The following is a 22,524-nucleotide window of genomic DNA, read 5'->3' as shown; positions in this document are numbered from 1 at the left end:
CAATCAGCAGTCCTGGATTTTTCTGCAGAAACTCTCAATTGTACGGACCCAAGGGAACCAACAGGTTTGAAAGAGTTAGAAGATGCTTTGCTGTGCTGGATAAAGTCTACTGAAACAGAAAAGCCATCTTCTCCTGAAATTTGTATCTCTTAGAGAGCACGGGGAGCAGGGAGGTCCATGAGGAGACTGAGGGGCAGAAAGATAAACAAGAGACATGGGATGGGCAGGCAAACAAGGTGAAAACAGAAGCACCTCCTTTGCCCGACGGCTAGTTTCCAATCATAAATACATTACAAAAGGAAACCTTTTGTGGGGGAAAACATAACAGCCAGCTGATCTCCATTCTACCAGGACACAGCTTATCCCTAGGAGAGGAAAAAGAAGATCAAAGGAAGCAATTTTCAATATTAAACACAATCTTAACATGATAGAAAGGAATAGTAAGAACAGCTGAAAGACACTCAGGGTCTGGCAGAAACGTCTTGGCTGAAGGTATTGCAGTGTTTTCCATATTTGTCTGCTTTATTTTTAAACACCCAGAGCCTTTGCTTGATCAACACTTCCTTGTAAAAGAAGGAAGCAGAGGAGGAACGAGGGGCTGTGGGAAGAGAAGCAAATGAGGTTGGAAATTGATGATCCCAGCCATGAAAGTCAAAATTCCTACTTGAAACCGAATCCTCCTGGAACGCTACACAGGCATGAGGGAAAGGGGGAGGGAAGGAAAGAAAGAAGATTTATTACTTAAGCAGAACTGAAATTCTGATGAGAAAAGGGACTGTTCAATCTATGCCTGAATGTCAACGGCAGATCTGAAACTGGGTTTGTCACATTTCTCTCTCCTTTGCACGCATTAAAAAAAAAAAAAAATTGCAGGGGAGGTGGCTGGGGTGGTTTAAAGACAAGGAAAAAAGCCACTGAAGTCCCTTTATCTTATGAAGCCCTGAACTCTTATATTCCATTTATAGCTCAAGCTGGAATGACATCCCCCTTGATTAGCAAGCTGTCCAATCCAGCTGCATGTGTCAGGACTGTACAAGGCACTAAGTGAAATATATATATATGCCCTTATAGAGTTTAGCGCATTGGGTCCACCTCCAGGGCACAGGCTGTAGCTCATTCTGACCACTGCTTCTCTCACGGGAATCACTTTTAAGATTTGTTTTGGGGTTTTTTTTTAAGTTCTTTTGGGGGGGCACCTTTACTTGCAAGTTTAAGCAACACAAAATGGCACCAAAGAAGGATGTAAAGAAACCAGCAGCAGCTGCAGCACCAGCACCCGCGCCAGCACCTGCACCAGCACCTGCACCAGCTAAACCCAAAGAACCCGCCATCGATCTCAAGAGCATCAAGGTAAATGGATGAACGTGTGCTGATCGCGGGCCCAAAGCGCTCCCAAAGGGGAAAGTCAGCAGAGTCCCAGCTGAGACCTGCAGGGAAACGCTGCGTGTGTCTGGTTCCGGTTTGGGGACTGCAGTGAAATGAATGAGTAACCTCAGTCGATGGGTTTGTTGACCTGCCTGAGATTTTGATTGTTTGAGTAGCTGGACGGGTGTAAGGCATGGTGCATGATTTAACACAAGAGTGAAGCCTGGCCATTTTAAAAGTATTGTGGAGTGTGACCCTCAGAACTTTTTACCAAATCAGTATCAGTCTGACCTGTTTGGTAAAGCTATATTTAAAAAGAAATAAAAACCAATCCCCTCACCCCCCACCCCCCCCCCCCCCCCAAAAAAAAGTAGGTACACGAGGACAGGAAAGTGTTATTGAAGCTTGCAATGCAATGTTTTCCCATAGTGCTGTTTATTTTGGTACTAGAACCAAATCTTATTTTGCAGTTTCCCCTCAAATTCCTTTCCAAATTTTTGCAACCACCTGATGACTCTTTGGTCATGTGTTTTGAGATCAGCATGGCTTATCTTCAAAAACAGAAACAAAACAGTTTAAAAAAAGAACGAGGGATTTGGCAGTTTCATCTATTTTCTTTTCATTTGCACTGTACAACAAACATTGATAGAGATCATGAGCTGGAAAGCCATGGATGGAAGCATTTCAAGTGATCTCCTCTCACCTTTACATTTTTGCTCAGAATTTGCAATTTGCTGCAAATTAAAAGCAACAAAGAGAAAAAGTCTTTCGGAGGTTTCCCTCTGACTATGCTTCCATTTGATCTCATACTGTCTTTAGACTTTGCACGCCAACGAACATCACTAATTGTTGCCTTGACACTGCGAAGAAAACTCCTTCATGTTGGGAATTTCTTTACTTAGGAAAGAGGAGAGGGAGGTTAAGCAGTTAAAGAGAGGGAGAGACAGACCAGTTTCTCCGGGTAGCACTATAAATAGTTATTCTCCACCTCTCTGGCAAGCTCATTGGTCCCAGGACCAATTTGCTAAATTCTACATAAGGAATCATGCCTATTATGGAGAAAAGAAGGAGTACAAAAACTCCTAGTAGGACCTACTCATTTTCGTCTCGTGATGAATTCTGTTTCAGGTATCTTAATACGTATAGTCCCAAGATCATGACCCATTTCGTGAAATTTCTTGAATTTTACTTTAATTTTCACAATCAGGAGTCAGTATTTTTCTGAAACAGTATGTAGCTTCTCATAAGACTGAAACTAAACCCACTGGCAAAGCAAAACAAGAGCAAAAAAAAAGACATTTTGAAATACTTTGAGCGATCATCATAAAGCTACATGAAAAGCCCACTGTTTTTGAGAGTACCGTCTGAAAATTAGATTAGACCTCACATTTCACTCATCTCCTGAGATGAAGGGGAACACAAGCTAGATTTCCTACTAAATAATTTAATATGATTTGATAGCTTTCTATGTCCAGTTCATTAGAAGAAAATAGAATTTTCAACTCCAGTGATCCTAGGTAATCCATCTGTACACAGATAGACTTAATAGTATATTACCAGCTAAAAAATGGCCAGCTGCAGTCTGAGGCATCTCTGCAGTTCACTCCTTTACTCAGACAGCTCTCTGTAATGACAGGAAATATATACTGGTAGCACAGAGAGAACGCTCCAGGTTTTGTCATATTCAGACTGATAGAAGAAGATAGTGTCCCTAAATTCTCTTTCTTTCAAATGACAATATCAGACAAAATATTTTCCTCTTTGAAGGGGGGGGGGGGGGAAACCTGGGCTAGTAAGACAAAACTATTCTTTTAACACTAATGGCAGCACATTAGCATTACCATTCCTATTTGCAAATAAGTGAAGATATGAGCAGCATGATGGAGGTCACAGGACTACCCTGCAGTGTGGTGGGTGGCACAGCCCCTGCCCTGCGTGCTTATCACTAACATATATCTGTCTGCAAGTATCTCCTCCACTCTTCCTCATGCCCTTACCAGGCAAGGAGCCGGGTGCCTCAGAGGCGCTGCACGGGTGGACAGAGCACCCCCCTGCAGCGGGGGAGCCAGCCCAACCACACGCCGTGGCCGCAAGTTAATGCAGAAACCCTCGCTGCTCGTGAGGGTGACACACATCCCCTCTCACTTGAGACGCCACATGGGTCAAGGACTGCCCAGGCAGACTGTGGCACCTCCAGTGCTGGGCTCTTTGAGAAGGCACCAGGAACAACCACGGTGCCTTTCATCCTGCCTTGGAGCAGGGGCAGGGACTGGACGATCTCCCAAGGTCCCAACAAGCCACCCTGGGTTATCCTTTTTCACCCTTTGAGAGCTCAGGCAGCGAAGGGAAACAATGTCTTCTTACAAGTGATTTGCCTGGGAGATGAGGCAGAGTCAGGAATCAAATTTTCTGAGTCTTAGCCCAGTACCTTAATAAGCATTAATTGATCCTGAATCCTTCCATTCACCCACCAAACTCTCAGCATGGGAAAAGGCACAGCACCATTTCCAGCAAAACTCTGGAGCCAGGGCATACTTAAAACTAAGCTTTTGACCAGGACCCAGTGAGAAATCCTGTCCTGGGGCTCTTTGCACTCATTTTCCAGGCGTGGAGTCAAAGCCGAACAAGGGCATCAAGTGGACTCCCCTTCACCCCTCAGGGGAATTAGTGGCCATGCCAGAGCTTGCTACTAATGAGAGGTGACAGGGAATGCCAGGCTGCAGCACCATGATGATTTGGGGAGCCACACAGCAGGCAAACACGCAGACTTTGTTAGATTTAAAAAAGAGACATCCAAGCCCCTTCTAACTATTACAGCTGGAGTGGGTAAGGGCAGAGCTGCCTAATAAGTGGTTACAGTAGCCAAATAAGTTACATTTGGCAGTGCGCTTCATTTTAAATTGCCATCAGAGATCATAATATTCTCCAAAACAAACAAGAAGGTGGTTTACAAACATGGGTAGTGATTCTTTTGGTGGTACCCCTCCTCCCAGATGCCCTGCTTGGCCCATCTTCAGTGAGCCTTTTGGGGTGCACACTTGGAAGGTTAGGCTTTTTTTTTTCCTTCTCCCCTTAGGAGGTCTCAAGCTGGGTCCTTGCAAATGCAGGCACCCCAAAATTGCCTGTCACCATCAGAAGTTGTTACAGGCCTTTCACCCTCTTCTGTTCTTTTTTCCCCGCTTTAAATTAACCCGATTAAAGCAAACATTTGGCTATTTGCTAGTACGAATAGCAGCTGGTATGGCATTTTCTATTTTTGAGCACCATCTATTGACTATAAAACTGAGTAACAGGAATACCCAACTGCTGAAGACTCAAACCTCTAAAGTCAGCCCTTTCTCAGCTCACCTTAGGTTACAGTACAACAACCACAGGAAGAGAGTCAAGGCAGGGAGAAAGAATTTGTTTTCAAATGGAAATGCAAAGACCCTTTTTCGCCTACTCAGGAAGCAACATAAAACTCAATCTGCTTTGCACAAGCCTTTCCAGCCCAAACTTATATATTTTCCTTATTGCTAGCATGGCCTGGATTTGAACAATAGGTACAAAGGTTAAAGATTAAATTATAACTGAAAGAGAAGCACAGGGCGATGGAGGCATCTGAGAGTTACCACCAGGAACCAATCGTGATTAAAAGCAAAATGTCCGTATGGGTCGTTTTCTCAGCAGACCCCCAAGAATTCTGTAGTTACAACTGGCCTAGGACACTCCCAAAAAGATAGATTATCTCTTTTGTCAACTTTCTTCTCCCACACAAGCCTGAAGTGAGAAGAAATGTTGAATTGACGAACGTCACTACCATGGGTCTATGTCTGCAATAACTGGGATGAGACATTAATGATGAGAATGTCTCATGCTTCGTTTTGCAACTGAGGCAGTGGGAAATGCATAAGCTTCGTATTGCTCAAATCAGTTTAACTCTGTCCCTATCACCAACAACAAAAGCATGGGCTTTTTTTTTTACTGGAAATCTAAAAGCCCTTCCCAGCACACACAACCAGTCCTTGGACTGAGGCCAGGTTCATAGCATTAACTGCGATGTTCAGGGATCTGGGTGCCGAAGACCTTGAGTGCAGTACTTCACAGGCTTCTGCTCTGCAGATGGTGATCTGAACATGTAGCACCCTGATCCAGTGTCACACCAGGCCCTTTACTTCAAGGATACACCTGAGTATCCTCTCTCAAGCAGAGATAGAGATTGTGTTCTTGCAAGTATCCGTGGTCTAAGTGATGTTCATTTGGTACACAAGGCTTCCCATGCTGGTGTTTTCAAGACTGAAATCCCAGGACACCAATTAGGCCATGCCCAACTGCAGATAAGCTACCTACGTCTTTAGGGGAAAAATAATTAGAAGCTATCAACTAGTAAAGACTTGCTAAGGCCTTGTGTAACTGTGTGATGCATGATGAAGCTTGCTGCATGGAAGCAAACCTGTGTGATCATTTGTTTTTAAATACAGAGCTCTTAAGGCAGTAAAAAGTGTTTCTCCAAGTGTCCTTAATTCTTACTACATTCACTACTCAAGTAGGTCACCTCTGAACAGACATTGCGTTGGATATAACCAGAGAGAGATAAACTCACTAAAATGCACTGACAGAAAGCTTCTGGGCTGGAGGGCAAGCAGGACTGCAAATGTCAGCTGAAGCGCTCGGAGAGCTATTATGCTGCAGACAAACTCCATGTGAAGCTGTGGAGTGAGAACAGGAATGTTAACAGCAGCTTCACACATAGTGCTAAGGGCTTTCTTAGGAACTGGCAGGTTTTTGCCTGAAATTTTTGGCACAGGCCTTCAGATTATGCCTGACTCCAGTGACAATTCCAGAAAGATTCCCTAGGACTGATAGACCCATTGGACAAGGTCACCAGTCCCAAGTGCCCTTTCAGGTAGGAAGGGGACAAGTGCAAATATGACTTAGCCTTAAGAGATGTAAAGGTGCCTATCTGAGGCCCAGCATCCTGCTACCGCTTTGACCACGGAGATACGGCACCATTCGGCATCCACCCCAGAGCAGAGCAGCCCCAGCCACATCCCTTGCCCCTGTGAACCCCATCACTGATGCCAGACCCACGTTGGTGGCAGCTGCTAAATCACTGCACGGGCAAGGCAAGGCATAAAGGCGTCCCAGCACAGGTAACTTGGACATTCAGACTCAGCTACACACCAAGACATCCCTTCAGGATACTGTTGAAAACCAGAAGGAAAAGCAAACAGAAAAGCCACCGCTTAGTTTTCTTTGCAAAGTTTTCAGAAGAACTTTGCCTCTTTTTCTTCCTGAAGTGCCGCCAAGCAAGGAGTCCCTCAAAAGTAGGGACTGTCCATATATATTAGTAGATGCTTTTTCTTATGTCTGCTAACCTGAAAAATTATTTGGAAAATAATGATTTTTGACAAGATTCTTTCTTTATAATTCACAGCTTTGGCAGCATTTAAAAAAAAGATATCTATAGCCTTTGGAGGGTGTGGGGAGTGACAAACTTTGGTAGAAACAGTGGAATTTAAAGCAAATTACACAGACAGTAACATTTCAAAAGCTCCCAGGGTAATCTCAAGTGTTAACAGCAGTTCTGTGGCAGAGCCTTTTTCCCCAATCAACTAATAAAATCAAAACAACCCCACAATATCTCTAAAAGACTGTTTAAAACCCCCTTAGAGTGCAGAGGGATTGTAACAGATAGTAACAAGATATTTGAGCTTATCTTACATAAGGCAAGAAGAAGGTGACTAATTTAGCCAATGACCAGTAAAGAAAGAAGTTGTCTGTAAGGAGATATGAAAAAACCAAGCTGGAAGTTTGCCCCCACTTCACTGAGGCTTTATTACATCTTACACCCATTGCCAAAAAGCACTGTCAACTGGCTGGTTTACCGCAGAGCACTTAAATGTCAAGTAGCAATAGCTTAAATAACGTTAATACTCTAAGACTGCCGCTGGGAGGCACATTAAAACAACAAATCCCTGTGAGAGCGGGGCCCTGAGCTCTCACAGTTCCTCACACATCCTCTCGGTTACACACATTCATGCAAAACTAAGTGCAATTAGAAGAGGGACACTTTTATAAATGAGCACAACTGAATGCACTTCCCCCCATAAAGCTGATGAAATCTGTTCAAAATGGTGGGATCGACAGCGCACATTTCACTCCCAGACATTTCAGAAGGGCACATGAATGAATTGGCGAGGCTCATCCAAAAGTCGCACAATTGTAAAGCAACTGTGAAGTTATGAGCTTTAAAGTAAACAAACTGGAAAGTTATAAAGAATGCTTAGAAAAAATTCAAATTCATCTGCAGTTAAGTCCATTAAACTCAAAGAGATTTTAAACTATTCTTCCAAGCCTCGTGCTATCTCACACACACAATTTTCTCTCCTATATTAATGGTGGTCATTTTTATTCCTTTTTTCAATTGTATTTCCAGGCAGCTCTGTTCTCAAAACAGAGCGCTCTTTCCCAAGAGCTCATCTGCTCCTAATGTTTCTCCACCTCATAGAAGACATGAGGCTAAATCCATCAGGCTGTTGATTCTTACTTAAATGAGAAGTAGCCTCTCTAAAATCTGTGGCATCAATCGCACAAGCTATTGAACTGGGGTGAGGGACAGGAGAATGATAGCCTGCTTTTCAGAGGGGTTTGAGAGCTGTGTAATCCTGCACTCAGTGATGTCTACTAGAAAATATGTGCAGCTGTATTAATCAAGGAGCCAGCACTAATGGTGAGCAGATATCATATGAACTGCTGTAGGCACAATCCTGGTTTATCTCCACCCAAAAATAAAAAAAATCCCTCTAGTCCTGAACAGAAAGCTAAATATACAATGAACATCCTAGGAGACTCTCCAATTTTCTCCTCTCTGATTTTCCGAGACATCTGATATGCTCAGTCTCTTCTACAGAGACAGTACCTTGAAATATCTGGTGACTCCTAAGATGATTCCCTTCTCTGTAATTCACCCAAAGGGTTACAAGCAGACAGAGCAGCTGAATGCTTTAACTCCCAGCAACATCTTTTCCCAGGGCTTTTCATCCTGTCCAGACATTTACACATTTACAGTGAGCACAAAGTGACTCTCACTCAGCACAGCTGTACTCAGTCCCAGTACCCACCAGACTAAATAGGTGAGCACAGCACCACGCTGCAAAAGTCAGGGCCCTAAGCCCCATGAACCAGTGATTTGTTGGGAAAATAGGAAATTTGGTAATAATTTGGAAATAAAGATCTGTGTGGATTGCGTCTTCTGCTTAGCTGGTGACAGAGTTGCATACAACTCTATCCACCCCACCGTACGTAACCGGGACCTAGTCAAAATGCCTCTATCTAGCAACAAGATGACTAGAAGGTGGTCACAAACTATACAGGGAAAAGGCTTAATCTTAAAACCAAACAAAAACAAAAAAGCCAAACAAAATAACCCAAAACACACCACCTTTTTCTTTGGCATAGATAACCTTCTGGATAACGACTTTGTCCGTCCACAAATAAGGGCTAAGCCAAGTTAGAGAAATCCAGGTCCTTTTGGTCTTTCCATATGTTGCAGTTCCTTCAACCTTTCATTATTTCTACTGGGGAGGGCATTCATTCTTTTTAAACCAAACTCCCTGAAATTTCAACATATTCCCTAAAGCCCTGAGACTCGTCATGTCCTCTGACAATGCAGAGAACACTGCCAGGATCAAAACAAAGATCAGGTCACTGCAAAGTACTTCTTTCTACCTTTTGAAGTTTATGAAGGCTCCTTACAGAATCAGAAATCTTACATTTAATTTCTTTTAAGGAGTGTTTGAAATATTTTCTATACTGAGGCCGTTTGTAGGTGCCCTTGCTCAAAACAAGTAGCACTTCAAGCCCCCAACAGACCCCATTGGCTTAAAGCAGGATGATTCTTAATTCAAGGGAGTGCAACATGCCCACGCTAGAATATTTCTCCCCAGCAAAACTCTGTCTAGTGAGCTTTTAGTCAAGAATCAGTAATAAAATGAAGGGCTGCTGTGGTGCACTAGTATTTCCACATCTAAATTCTGAGACAAAGTCTCACATAGTCAAAAGATCAATGAGCTTATATGTAGACCCCTCTCAATTTATAAGTATTTGATAGCCCATTCAAGCCAGATGACTAATCCACGTATCAGTTTTCTACATGCAAGACAAATGCACCCCAATTATTTTCTGCTTGGCATCTAAAATCTTTTGGGGTAAGTTTTGTTGTAGCCAACCATAAAGCTTATCTGGAAGTAAGAAAAAATGTTCAGGAAACTTAATCTAAGTTTTCCTTTAAAAAAAAAATAATTAAATCCTGTTTTCAGGGGAACATTTTCCCAGTTGCCAGCACTGCAGGGCAAGAGGCTAAGGGCAGAAGGAAAATTCCACAAAAGGCAACACACTGCGTTGACCCAGGCAACATTTCAGCTCTGCCAAAGTCTTTAGAAAGCTCCTCTATTAATGCATTAGGACTGATGGCCAAGATCTATATTAGTTTTCTCACTGCTCGAGCTCCAGCCCCAGCCCGTATTAGTCAGGAAGCCTGCCCTGCGCTAAACCTGTGGTAGCTAATTGAGAGAAAAGCATCAACCCCCTCTTCTATGCAGCCACACCTGATCACGGCTACACTTTGTCCCGAGTACATCCCTGCTCCCACAGGCCAAGAGATCACAGACAGCAGAAGAACCAAACGTGAAGGATTGGCAGTGAAGTGTTTTTCATACTCAGTATATTTTCCAGTTATTTCTCCAAAAATGCAAATAATCTGTTTGGACAGAATGTTTTCCAGCTAAAATGGCAAGCTTAGAAAATTCTTTGCAGTTGTATCTTTAGCTTTTAAAATAGGAAGTAGGAGGTTAATGTCTCAAATCCAACCAAATATTTTGACATATTTTGATTGCTCAGGGTTTTTTTGACCTATTTTGATAGCTCAGTTTTTCTAAAAAACACAACAAAACACGCCCAAAAACACAACAGTAAAGTCTGCTTGGATTTGATTCTTTCTTTCAGAGCCCTCAATATACTGAAAAGAGACATTCACATGCTTATCTTCAGGGTAACTAAGTGAGCTACAGGAGAAAATTTCCCGCACTAATCACATTTCATCATTAGAAAACCAGGAGCGGTGAATGCTCAACAAAGGAAATAAATAGAAATTGTAGAAGGAACTTGAGTTTGCAACAGGGAGTCTGTTGTTGTCACACAACCATTCCCACCCTGGCGCCATGACACTCTTGCCCCAGTTGAGGTGATGGGGAAAGGAAGAAGTTTGGAGCAAAGTTTTCTAATCCTTTACAATGTCTCATGGCATCAATTTGGAGATTTGACCCGGGCTTGGAGGATGCTACATGGAAGGACTAGAACTTTGCTACTGAAGAAGCTGCAGCCTCTACCTCCTGCAACCTACCTAGGAACTCCCCACTTGTAGTCCCACCATGACCCCTCCTCTCTGCAACCCAAAAAGCAAGTACCCCCTTCCCCACCATGAACAGTCATCCTTCCAATTCACAAAGCCTTTGGGGGTCTTTGCTTCTATCATGGCTTCTCCCTTACTGTCACATCACAAAAACCTCAGCAGCACCTCCTCTCACCATACCAGTGAGCTCTGAAGCTGGCATACTGGGTGTCCTGGAGAGCACAGGCTACTGTGAGTACAAATTTCCCACTGCCCTGCTGGGTACATCTCCACATCAGCTGCTAAACAAGCAACACAGCTGGATCCAAAATGCACGGATAATTTTTCCCTTAAAAATGTTCAAAATCTGGAAAACGTGAGCAGTGCAGAGGAAGAGCTTCACAGTGAGACACCACCTCTGTCAACAGGTTAATCTGTTCATTGCCAACAACTGGACCACACCGCGCGGACAAGCAGCAGCACCACTCATCTGCTGTTGAGAGCTGTATCATCCGTACAAGGGGTTGGGCAAAGCCCAGGGAAGGTACGAAGACCATCCAGCTGCATCTAAAACACAACCTGCAAGCCACGTGTAAAACCAGCCAGCTGGGCAAACACATGGCACCTCTCACCCTCAGCGCTCCTTGTTCGCTGACTTTATAGCTTATTGGAGAAATAGAATCCTTCCCTATAAGGAAATCTTGGTAGGTCTGGACAAGGAATATCTGCTCTTGATGGTATGGACCCAGAAAGTGCTGACATGAATCAAACTTACTGCTTGCCACTCCCTGCCCTCTCCAGCCTCCTAAAAATAGCCACCAGAAGATGTCGATCAAGACATGGAGCCTCCTGTCACTTTGCCCTAAGAAAGCTAAAGAACTCGCCAAGGGGAGGGACCTCTCCTTCTGACACCTAATCCAGGCAATGCCGTCAGCGCTGCTGGATAAATAAGGGGAAGAAAGGCCAGGAAAGCAGGACCACTCTCGAGACCTCTCAGCTAATCCCTCCTGCCCGTCTGCTGCTCTGCTTTTCCAACTCTCAACCATGGTGGGTCCACCGGAAAGCTAATGGTTAGCAGCGAGCCAGTGTATTTTACATAAGTAAATCAGGCTTCTCGCTCAAGTTAGTTCTAGGGGAGGGAAGGACAATCCATAAGACAGTTTAGATTTGCTTGGCTTTCCTCCTTAAACCTATGCGAGGTTTTCCAGTGAGCCTCAAATTCTGCACCAGGCAATGGTAGACGTGCAGCTCCTGTAGCTTCAGACAGAAGGGTTACAGTTTGCTAGTGCTGTCTGCTGAGCTTTTTCTTTTTAAATCGGATGCAACCTGCTGAAGTGGCAAAGGAAAATAGTAATATTTTTATATGAGAAAATATCATAGTTTAGTAGTTTATGAAACAATGTTATTGTCAGAAACTAATTTGAAACACAAACTTTAAGGGATTGGCTTAATTTCTATGTTAATGGAAAAAAAGCTGCTTGTTAAGCAATACTACTTCAAATGGTCTTAATAAAATGGGTCTATACTAAAACAGAAAACAGTAAATGACCTGATGATACAGTAACAACTTCTTTGTTAGTTAAGAGACTCTAGATTTTGGTCGGTTCTAGCCACAACCCTGACTTTCCCTGGGATGCAGATTTTAACAGAATCTTTAAGAATAGACCTGGTGATGCATTTTTGCAAGGGAAGTTGCTAGTTTAGTTTGCTATGGCCTAATTACACTAGGCAAGACAGATATGAGAGCGCTTAGCTACTTTGTGCTATTTGTTTTCTCTCAGTGCATTTTCAGCAGTACTAGTTCTCTTTTCTCTCTCTTTTTCTTCCCAACTGCAGTCCTTCACTCCTGACCAAATTAGTGGTAAGTGAAATAAAAGTTAAACTTTAACTGGGGGGCAGGAGGTGGAACATAATGGCTACCAAATGCTAAATATTCACTAGTCTTAAGAGCTCTTTTGCTATCTGCATTACTTCTGCACATCTGACAGGCCACATTTTTGCTGTTTTGGATGATGACTCATGGATTGAGCTGGATGCTTTAGAAAACAAACAGGTTCTCCCCAAGCCCCCCCTTCCTAAGCTATTTTTTATGATTGATTTCCTTTCAACAGATCGAGTTCTCCCAGGAGCAACAGGATGGTAAGTTACAAGAGAGCCAATGTGTTTTACATGTACATGGGTTCAGAGAGGAGCTACAGGCTCAGAAGTTTAACCTTTACGAAAAGATGAGCTAGGACTCTAGCTGGTATAAATCATCACACTCTTGGCTTCAGGGGAGCAGTGCTGACTTATGCTGAACAAGAATCTGACCATGGATTTACATGTAATTTATCTGGGTGCTTACGTGCTGCCCAAGCTGAGACGTTTCTGCCATGGTACGAAGAGGAAATACGCTGGTTTTACCAGCTTTACCTACAGAGCAGTTTTCAGTTGTGCTCCTGTACTGGCCATTCACAAGGATGCCAAAAACGGGTCTTGCATTTGAAAGTCATTGGGGAAATAGGCAGATGAAGGATGACAGAACGAGGGAGCGGGTTGAAAATTTAACTTAGCTGCAGTGACATTGCAATTTTACATGAATGGAAGATGCAAGAGGCCTACATGTCACTTTTGCCAGGAGGTGTTGTGGAAGGGAAGGAACAAAGGCTGTTTTACTGTAAATATATTCATGAAGCATGGAAACAGTTAGCAAATAAGTGACTTGTGTAAACTGTTGCTTATAAACACAATAGACTGGATATGCTGCAATTCTTGAGCCTCTTGCTGTATTCTCTGATTCACAAGTCACCAGCAAGTTCCAAATTTTTTTCAATCTGCTAGAAAGATCCAATTAAAAACTCTGACATGAACAAAAATCCCCACTGAAGTTCTTGAAATATAAATTGGCAGGTTTTAAATAACCTAAGAGATGCATTTGGGCTCTATTAAATAACATAGGTTTAAAAAATGTCCAAAATTCAGAAGCAAATATAGTAGACTTCTCACTGTGAACAAAACATTTAGAATGGAAGATACAGGGATATACTAGAAGTCCAGAGAGAGAAATAGCTAGAAGCAGGTCTTAAGAGACAGCCCTAAATTCCCTGAACACCAGCCTGCTCTGGGTTACACCATCAAAGCAATAAGGAGAGGTATAGTGCAGTAAGTGAGATTGGAAACTTCTCTCTTCCTGCAGTCCAAACGCTCCTGGTTACAAATAAAATCTTTTGGACTCTTCCTCACTTTTTTAATTCTTTCAGAATTTTAAACTTTTAGAAAAGGGTGGGGAGGGTTTATGGAAGAATGCCATCAATTCAAAGCTGCTGGCATGTGTAACAAAGCAAAATATTTCTTTCAGCTTCCCTACATTTTTTGGATCATCCAGCTGCTGTAATGCTGTGATGACTGAATCAAGCAGTAGAGTAATTAAAGGCTGTTTGGGAGAGGGAGAATTTCCCAGGAACAGAGATGTCCCACCCGCAGTAGCTATTTCCATGCACACAGGCTGACACACCAGCAGCTGGTTAGTATCCTCCTCAGAGAGGGATTTTAGATGTGCTTGTTCCAGCAGAGGTAGAAACTTGGACTAGCTATATATATATTAAAAATAAAACACTAAAAAGAAAAATCCCACAGCAAAGATATACTGCAGTGAAATGCATGCCTGAGAGACAAAAATAAAATCAGGCCTTTTCTGTGAGCTGGGGAGCAGTGTTCAGAACCCAGTGAACATAAAACTTCATGGGATTTACAAAACAGAGAAACTCTCCTGATGGCTTTGCTAATAGCAAACTGGCATTGTTTTATACCTCACTCTGGCTAAATGTCATTAACGCACCAGATGAAAGATTGGATCATATGGTGTAAATCACTACAGCTCTATCGACCTCCGCTGCTAGAGCAGGAGCTGATATCAAGTTGGTATATTGGAAGGGGAATCTCTACACAGGTCCAGAAGGCCTTGATTTCATACCCTGCAATAAAAGTTGTAAGGGGAGAGGGTTAGCAGTAAAGGGTTATAGGTCTCTCACATCAGACAGTAAGAGGATTAGTTTCAGATGTATTAGGTTACAGCCTAGCAGGCCAACATCCTGTATCAGCAGTTTTACTGGGTGCCAGCAACTCCTCCACTAAGGCAGTATATGGATGGCTAAAGCAGGAACCTAAATACCTCTGCGTCACACATCCCCAGCACAAGATGAATGAAGACATGATTTGAAATGTGGTTTATTACTCCTAAATCTGCCCCAAGGCACAAAGAACATTCCACATGCACACACTGTGAAACAGAAAGCCTGTCTAGCTGCTGGAAGCGCATCATGGCCAAGGGAAAAACATTTCACTTGGTTTACTTGGAGCTAAAACACAGCATCATCAGACACTGCAGTGCAGAAAAGATCAACAGCAGAGTCAAGATACTCTTGATATACGAGATTCAAAGATGGCTTTTTAGCTGGAGCCTTCACTTTCTCCCCTCCCTCTTTTTTTAAAAACATATTTCTTTATTCATTGCAACAAATACTCTGAAAAGCCTGAAAAATATAGTAAGATGATTAACATGGAAATTTGCAATAGAAGATGAAGATTGGCAATGCAATGAAGGCAACCATCTGTGCTGATTTTTGTAGGAGAAATGTCTGTACCCCAAGTCCTTGGTCAGCAGCAAGAGGGAAATAAGTGAACGTTGACCACTTGTCAGCACTGAAAGAAGAGAAGTTTCAAGTACTACCACTGGAAAAGCCAGATAATATTCTTGCATCTGTAAGAAGCAGGGCCAAGACCACAAAGGTCAGAGAAGAGAGAGAACAAGCATGGGTAGAAATGTCATTGTAAGGCAACTTTAAGGGTAAACAAAAGTAGAAGCATTTGTAATCCACCTTCAAATTTCCCATTAGTGCTGTGTAGTTGAGATGCTGGGATTGCAGGCAGGACCCACTGAAGCAGGCAGATGGTTTGCACTGCTAGGTACTTTGACAGAAGAGTCCCAGTCCTCTGGCAAGATAAGGTGGAGTGGATAATAACATTTTTAACCTCTGCTGCTATGTCATGTAAAGAAACCTGTTCTTGAATGGCAATGTTTATAGAAAGCTTATCTTTCCACGTGCTTGAAATAACTACGGGGTCAATCACAAAGCTATTGATGGCTATTGGAGCCAGGAAAGCTATGAAAGGTAGATATAAAAGTTTAAAAATAGTGAAACCAAAATGTCAGAGGGGAGGAGTTTTTCTTGGGATTGTGGGCCAAAGATTCCCCTGGCTAACTCCCCTGGAGGTGGTGGAACAGTGCCAGGAGACAACAGGCTCACATCTCTGTCAATACAGCTTGTCAATAGGGAGCTACCTGGCTCAATTTAACCGTTGTTCTTCCCTTGCAGAATTCAAGGAGGCCTTCCTCCTCTTTGACAGGACTGGTGATGCCAAGATCACCCTGAGTCAAGTTGGTGATATCATCCGGGCGCTGGGGCAGAACCCTACAAATGCTGAGATCAACAAGATCCTGGGCCACCCCAGCAAAGAGGGTAAGTGCCCTACAGTCTCTCATGGGCCCTTCTTGAGGCTCGGGAACTGTAATTAGGCAACATCAACAGTCATAGCAGGAGGGTGAGGAGCTTTTGCTCTGATGGGGAGCAAGGGGGACTCTGCAGCAACAATACATGGGATTTCTCCCATTCCTTTTGAAGAGGATGATGGTAATGGGGAATACATTGCTCAGACAGAGGAAAAAATTCTTAGCATATGGAGAATTCTCTGTAGGGACCATTTTGGTGTCAGCTTGGTGTGGTGTAACACACACTCATTGCTGCTCACAGTCCATTTGTGCCCCTGCCCTTGCTGAGGAGCTGTAAATCCATTTCTAACAGCTGATACTTAGCTGTTCAGGTCCTTCCAGTGCAGGATTTTCTGCATAATCCAAGACATGCCCTGGGACTGGAAACCCACCTGCTCAAAGCTCCTACAAACCTGGGCATGCTGAGGCGTATGTGGGCCATAAATTATAGTGGCCATTTTCCATCGCCTTTTCTCCCCTCTTAGAGATAAAAGAAATGGTAAATACTGTAGTCACCTCCTTCTAACAAGGACCTAGCTGCAGGTGATCCCTGATGTCAGTCACGCAGAATCATGTTAAGATGGGCTAAATTATATCCAAGCCCTCAGGCCTGGTAAAGGCAGCTTTGAGGAACAATTCAGAAGACCTGAGTTAAGCATTAGCACCAGCGGGAAGCACCAAGCAGAGGACTAACAGGGAGGTGAGACCATGACAGTACTTTAAGTGACTACAGCAATACCGACAGTGATTTTGATACAGCTGGGTAGTAAAATAGCTTCTGTAACAACTGTATATTCATAGAATGATAGAATTATAGAATCACAGAATCTTCATGGTTGAAAAGGACCTTTGAGATCATCGAGTCCAACCAAATAACCTACAATCTCTGCCACTAGAGCATGCCCTGAAGTGCCAAATCTAGACGTTTCTTAAACACCTCTAGGGATGGTGACTCAACCACCTCCCTGGGCAGGCTGGTCCAGTGCCTGACCACTCTTTCAGTAAAGTAATTCTTCCTAATATCTAATCTAAACCTCCCCTGCTACAACTTCAAAAATCTCTCACACTTTTCCATCTATTATATTTCATTGCTGCCCAGATGAAGGCTGCTCTTTGCAAAGATCCATGAGAAAAAAAAGAAAAAAAGAAAAAAAAAGAGCCTTTTATTTGACAGCCTTGCTCCAACAACAAACATTTGGGGAAGGCCTCACTGAGGACTACAACTTCTGGCTCATGACAACAAAGGGGTTAGATGCACCAAGCTTCTGAGTCCTTAAACCTCCACGCTGAACGTGTCAATAGGAAATCTGGACACCACCCCCACTAGACATTCCTATTTTTAATTAGTTTATTCTTTTGCTAATAGTCTCTGCTGCCACATCCAAGAGACCCTGAAGAGTCAGTAACATGTCAGCAACGTCAGGGGCTTGTCTAAGTCGCAGCATCCCCCTCATTACCTTTTCTCAGTGTTGGGGCTCAAGATTTCTGTTTTACTGTAAGCCTTAGTTCCCCCCCTCCCAAAATCCTTTCAAAGATCAACTCATACAGCAAGTTGCATTTCTGAAAGAAAAATAAACATGCACATAAATATGTAAAATTACATGAGAAGAGGGCTAGAGCAAGGATATGAAAAGTGACTTCCACGATAAGAGAGAATCCAGATTCTGCAAAGGAACTGCCAAATCCCGAGGCAAAGACTAGAGTAAAGCATAGAAAGAGGTGTGCAAATGGGGTGGGAGGCTCTCCCACATTTCAGGGCAAGTATCCCAAAAGAACACACATAAAAGTGTCTAGCATGTAGCAACTGTGCTGTCTTTCCAGAGATGAATGCCAAAAAAATCACTTTTGAAGAGTTCCTCCCCATGTTGCAAGCAGCTGCTAACAACAAGGAACAGGGTACCTATGAAGACTTTGTTGAAGGTCTGCGTGTCTTTGACAAGGAAGGCAACGGCACAGTCATGGGGGCTGAACTCCGTCACGTACTGGCTACTCTGGGTAAGGGATTATCATCTCTGTGAGGACTTTAAAAATTGCTGCTGTTTGAAGGCATGAGAAGGGGAAGAAAGATACTCAAACCACTTTGGAAAGGTAGGAGGCTACAAACCCAGAAAAGACTCCGGGTTTCCTAACTGGGAATCCAGAAGGAAAGCAAACACAAAACTCAGTAGAAAGCCAAAAGAAAAGGTTTGGTTTATTATTTCTAAATTCAGCCTAGTGTCTGTTATTTGAGGACTAGAGAGAAAAGGCTGTACACCTCAGTGACGTAACACATATAGACAAAAGTAGAGGATTTGCTGCATTATTTCTTTACTCTGTAGGAATAACTAGAATCCCTGTGTTTATACACACGTGCAGAACTTCTAAAGGAAGTTAAAATTAATAAAGCTCAGTTCATATATAGGTCTTTTTATTACTAACTCAGAAAATAAGGGAAGCCTTTGGAAAAGCTGTAGGGTTCAGCCTCAGTTGTGTGTTTGTGAAAGACTTAACCAAGCTCTCTCCACTTTCCAGGTGAAAAGATGACAGAAGAGGAAGTAGACGAACTCATGAAAGGTCAGGAAGACTCCAACGGCTGCATCAACTATGAAGGTAGGTGCAAGAGTTCAACACCCTCTCATCCTACATTTCTTCTCTCTCTCTCACAGAGTGTCATGGCAGTTGGCTTTTAGATTCCCAGGCAAGTCAGTTAGACAAAGCTACAGCTGAGTTAGGCTGAAAGGCTTGTGCATGATAATGACTGTTGCAATATGCTTAGCCTGGAGTCACACCACTCAAAAGACTAGATTCAGCCACAGCAGAGAAGGCTACTTGAGTCAGCGCCAGATCTCTAGACTCTCTGGCCTTCTGTAGAGCAGTCACAGTGATTGGAACCCATCCTATAGCTAATGCTTAGACAAAGTGCTCTGTTGGTCATATCACACTTAAGCAGGAAGAGCATTTGATTTGTACAATGTTAAACACTCAGAACTCTCTATCACATTGTTGGGTCAAATCTGATCAGGAACATGTGTTTTTAATGCCATCAGCTCATGAACAGCTGTTATTTTTAAAGGTATTTCTGAAAGTAACATTTGCTGCTCCTTCTCACTAGCATATCTGTATTTTTCCACAGCGTTTGTAAAGCACATCTTGTCTGTCTAAGTGGATTTCCCCAGATACCAGTGGTATGTCATTCTCATTTGCACACTTAACCTGGTCTGTTTGCTATCCTTAAAGACTTACACATGCCCATGGCCAGATATAGGTTATAAACCAACATGACACCATCTCCCCAATGATACAGATAGAACGAAATGAGACTGTTGTCCAAGAGCAAAGAAAACAGGAATGCAGATTCCTGGGGCTTGTTCACAGCTCTATAACCAGTTGGAAACTGTGTTTAGTGGATTTTTCAAACATACCCAAGCTGTGAAAAGAAATGCTCAGTTTATTCATGAGCATGGAAATGCTCAGGCTTAAATATCACCCTAGAACTCTGCTGTCAAACAAAATTTGAGTTTAAGCTATGCAAAAAGACAGCCTGAGACATTTACCCTATAAGCACATTGAAATTTGTGGGGTTTTTTCCAAAGAAAAAAGGAAATCAAAGCAACACCTTCTGATAATTTGTAGATTTCTGTAAAGACAGAGTAGCCTGAATACTTGTGTGAACTACTGAGAACAGCTCTTCAAACAAAATAATCATCTGAAAAAGAGTATTCTAACAGACATGATCAATAGTCAAAAGCAGACTTCGAAAGTACCCAATCATTTAGCAGTTCTTCTACAAGTAGGAAAAAAACAACCAAAAAACCCACAACCTTGATATGCTGCCATTTTCTCCAAAGAAAAACCCAGCAGCTGTCTTTAAAATGCAAACATAAAATATCGTGGGTCTGTGGGCTTATTTGAACTGTTATTCTATCCCAGGAAAGACATATTCTCAACTCCTGTATGAAACAACAAACACCCCAAAATAGAAATCAAGGGCTCGGTTTGTCATTTTGCAAGTGTTTCTTCAGCCAACATTGACTTCAAGTCCAACTCTCACATTCCTTCCCAGAACAAGTCAAATTCAGAAAGACCAGATGGCACTCGAGATTTGCCTGAGATTCTCGCTCAGTCTGTCACCATCAACATGGAAACTGCATAGAACTGGATGATGCGCTTCCAACCCCACCACTTTTTACCAGTGCATCCATAGTTATCACCTCTGGGTCACTACACTTTCACTTGAAAAAACCAAACCTTCACCAAGGCAAGCTAGACGGAATAAACTGCTACCATCCAGGACCCATCCATCCCAATCATCTCTTTCCATGTTGTTTGCATTGAAACAATGTAATCTCTTGGAAAAATAAAGCATCAATAAATCCCTGTAGTCATTTTGTGGCTATAAAGTCTTTTTTTTTTCCTCTAAAGCTGTTCAAACCCACTCAGAGCAGCGCCAGCACTTAATTTATTTTGTCTGTATATTGTATTTCAGAAAATAAAGTTTTATGAAAAAAATAATAAAACAGACATCTTCAGGAGGTCACTCTATTTAATCGGAATGCAAAGTGTTTTCTTTGGGGACTGGGAGAAGGAGTAATTAGGGATCTACCACCTACATCAGCACTTAAACATTTCTGGGAGAAGGAGACCTGGTGGCTGGTGTCAGAGTAGCTCCCAAGGTGGCACCTGCCCTGGCACATCAGGCGAGACCCAAAACCAGCCAGGGTGGCCCTGCTCTGGGGGGTCATGCAGAGCCACTCTCCCCAGCAAAATCTTCTCCGTAATGCTTTCGCAGCTGGCCCACAGCACTACTAGGAATCCATTCTAGATACCGCCTGTATTTATAGCTTTGTGGATAATTAGAAAAAACAATCAGAAATATCAGCCACGCCAAAAGGGTCTGTATCTGGGAAGCGGCACGGTGCCATAATTGCCTGGGCCATGGCAACAGGAGTCCAGTCACCTCTTCTGCAGTGACAGTGGGAATAGCCATCGCTCAGGGGAGTATTGTTACCTGCACATCCCTGCCCTTAACTGTAGCTCCTCTCTCTTTTCCTTAAGTGTTCATGAAACTGCCTTAATCCCCATCTGAGTGTCAGCTTGTTCTATTAAAATCCGACTTTGCCTTATTAAGTTACTATGCTCGAAATGACCATAATTCAAGTGCCAACAGGTGCAGCAGGGCGCAGCGGGGGCAGCTGGCACCAGAATAAACCGCAGCCGTTGCAACAGCAGCTGCCTCTTTTCTGAGGCTTACCAAAAAAATCTCCCATTTAAATCCACAACATGCTGGTAGACAGGGCCAAACGAGTCTCTGAATTATACCTGCCCAGAGACTTACGCCAGCAGGTAGCTGCAGTTGCTACATGCACAATGGGAAAAACCCATGACAGAAGAAAGGGGGGGGGGAGAAAAAAAAAAAGTATTTGTTATTTAACCTTATCCTAAAAGGGCAAGAAAAAAATATGTGAGATGATACATTAAAGCAAGTTATTCATAGGGACTCAGCCTGGAGGGCATTTCTCAAGGGACTGTTAGACATCCTACTGTTCTTCAACATACTGCCTATATGCACACACTCCATGTGGTTCCTCTTCCCAAGAAACTGCAGATCTCAGTTGCTGGGAACAAGCAAACAAACAACAAACAATACAACACTTCACCATATATGCTGTCAGCCTCCTTTGTACGCTGCCCTTTCCCACTGCATTGACAGATAGTCACAGAACCAGCCTAGTCCAAGGTTGCACGCAGCCCTAAAGGAAAGGCTGAAATTTCTATCATATTTTCCTTTCTGAAATTGCAAGTTTTATTAATTTCTAAAATATCTGGGGCCCAAGCCCAGATGACTAAAAAAATGGAGTGACTTCTCATCAGTGCAGGATTAGACAGATTTTTAAGCCACACGTTTTTAAAAACTCCCATTCATATTTTTATTTAAAACAAAATGCCAGATTATGAGACATAACCAGCCTAAGAGTATTTCTCAGAACTCTAATTGTTACCTTGGGAATCAAGGTAACACTACTCTTACTCCCCAAAAATTAAAGCAGAAATTATTCTTAAAGACAAAATAGATGAAAACAAAGAGAATACTCCTTTCCCATTAAACTGAGACTGAGTCTTAAAGTATTTCATAGAGCTGCACAGGGAATGGATTTTTATGCCATCCAAAGGTTTTAGTAATTTAAAAAAAATCTCCACCCCAAATTTGGACAGAGACAAATATCTGAAAAAAATATTCATGTTCTCATAAGACAAAAACATTTTGGGGTGATCTTAAATAATT

The 22,524-nt window shown here is 42.7% G+C and overlaps 1 protein-coding gene across 4 annotated transcripts; it reads left to right on the top strand.

Moving 5' to 3' along the window:
- The first annotated feature begins 1,068 nt into the window (after positions 1-1,068).
- MYL1 (myosin light chain 1) lies at positions 1,069-20,788 on the top strand. Of its 4 annotated transcripts, none has more exons than XM_054209811.1 (7): positions 1,070-1,350; positions 12,847-12,874; positions 16,090-16,233; positions 18,084-18,257; positions 18,774-18,851; positions 19,375-19,426; positions 20,305-20,788. In XM_054209811.1, exons 1-6 carry the CDS (start codon positions 1,225-1,227, stop codon positions 19,401-19,403), a joined length of 579 nt encoding a protein of 192 aa, XP_054065786.1. In that variant the 5' UTR covers positions 1,070-1,224; the 3' UTR covers positions 19,404-19,426; positions 20,305-20,788. The 4 variants fall into 4 exon arrangements, with proteins under 4 accessions (XP_054065787.1, XP_054065786.1, XP_054065788.1 ...); XM_054209813.1 differs by lacking the exons at positions 1,070-1,350; positions 12,847-12,874 and adding exons at positions 11,650-11,782; positions 12,572-12,596; XM_054209814.1 differs by lacking the exons at positions 1,070-1,350; positions 12,847-12,874 and adding exons at positions 11,683-11,805; positions 12,572-12,596.
- Positions 20,789-22,524: the final 1,736 nt, after the last annotated feature.

This window comes from Rissa tridactyla, chromosome 7 (genome assembly GCF_028500815.1).
Source record: "Rissa tridactyla isolate bRisTri1 chromosome 7, bRisTri1.patW.cur.20221130, whole genome shotgun sequence".
Taxonomy (NCBI): Eukaryota; Metazoa; Chordata; class Aves; order Charadriiformes; family Laridae; genus Rissa; species Rissa tridactyla.
The sequence above is the reverse complement of the archived record's forward strand: the minus strand, read 5'-3'. Positions and strand labels throughout refer to the sequence as shown.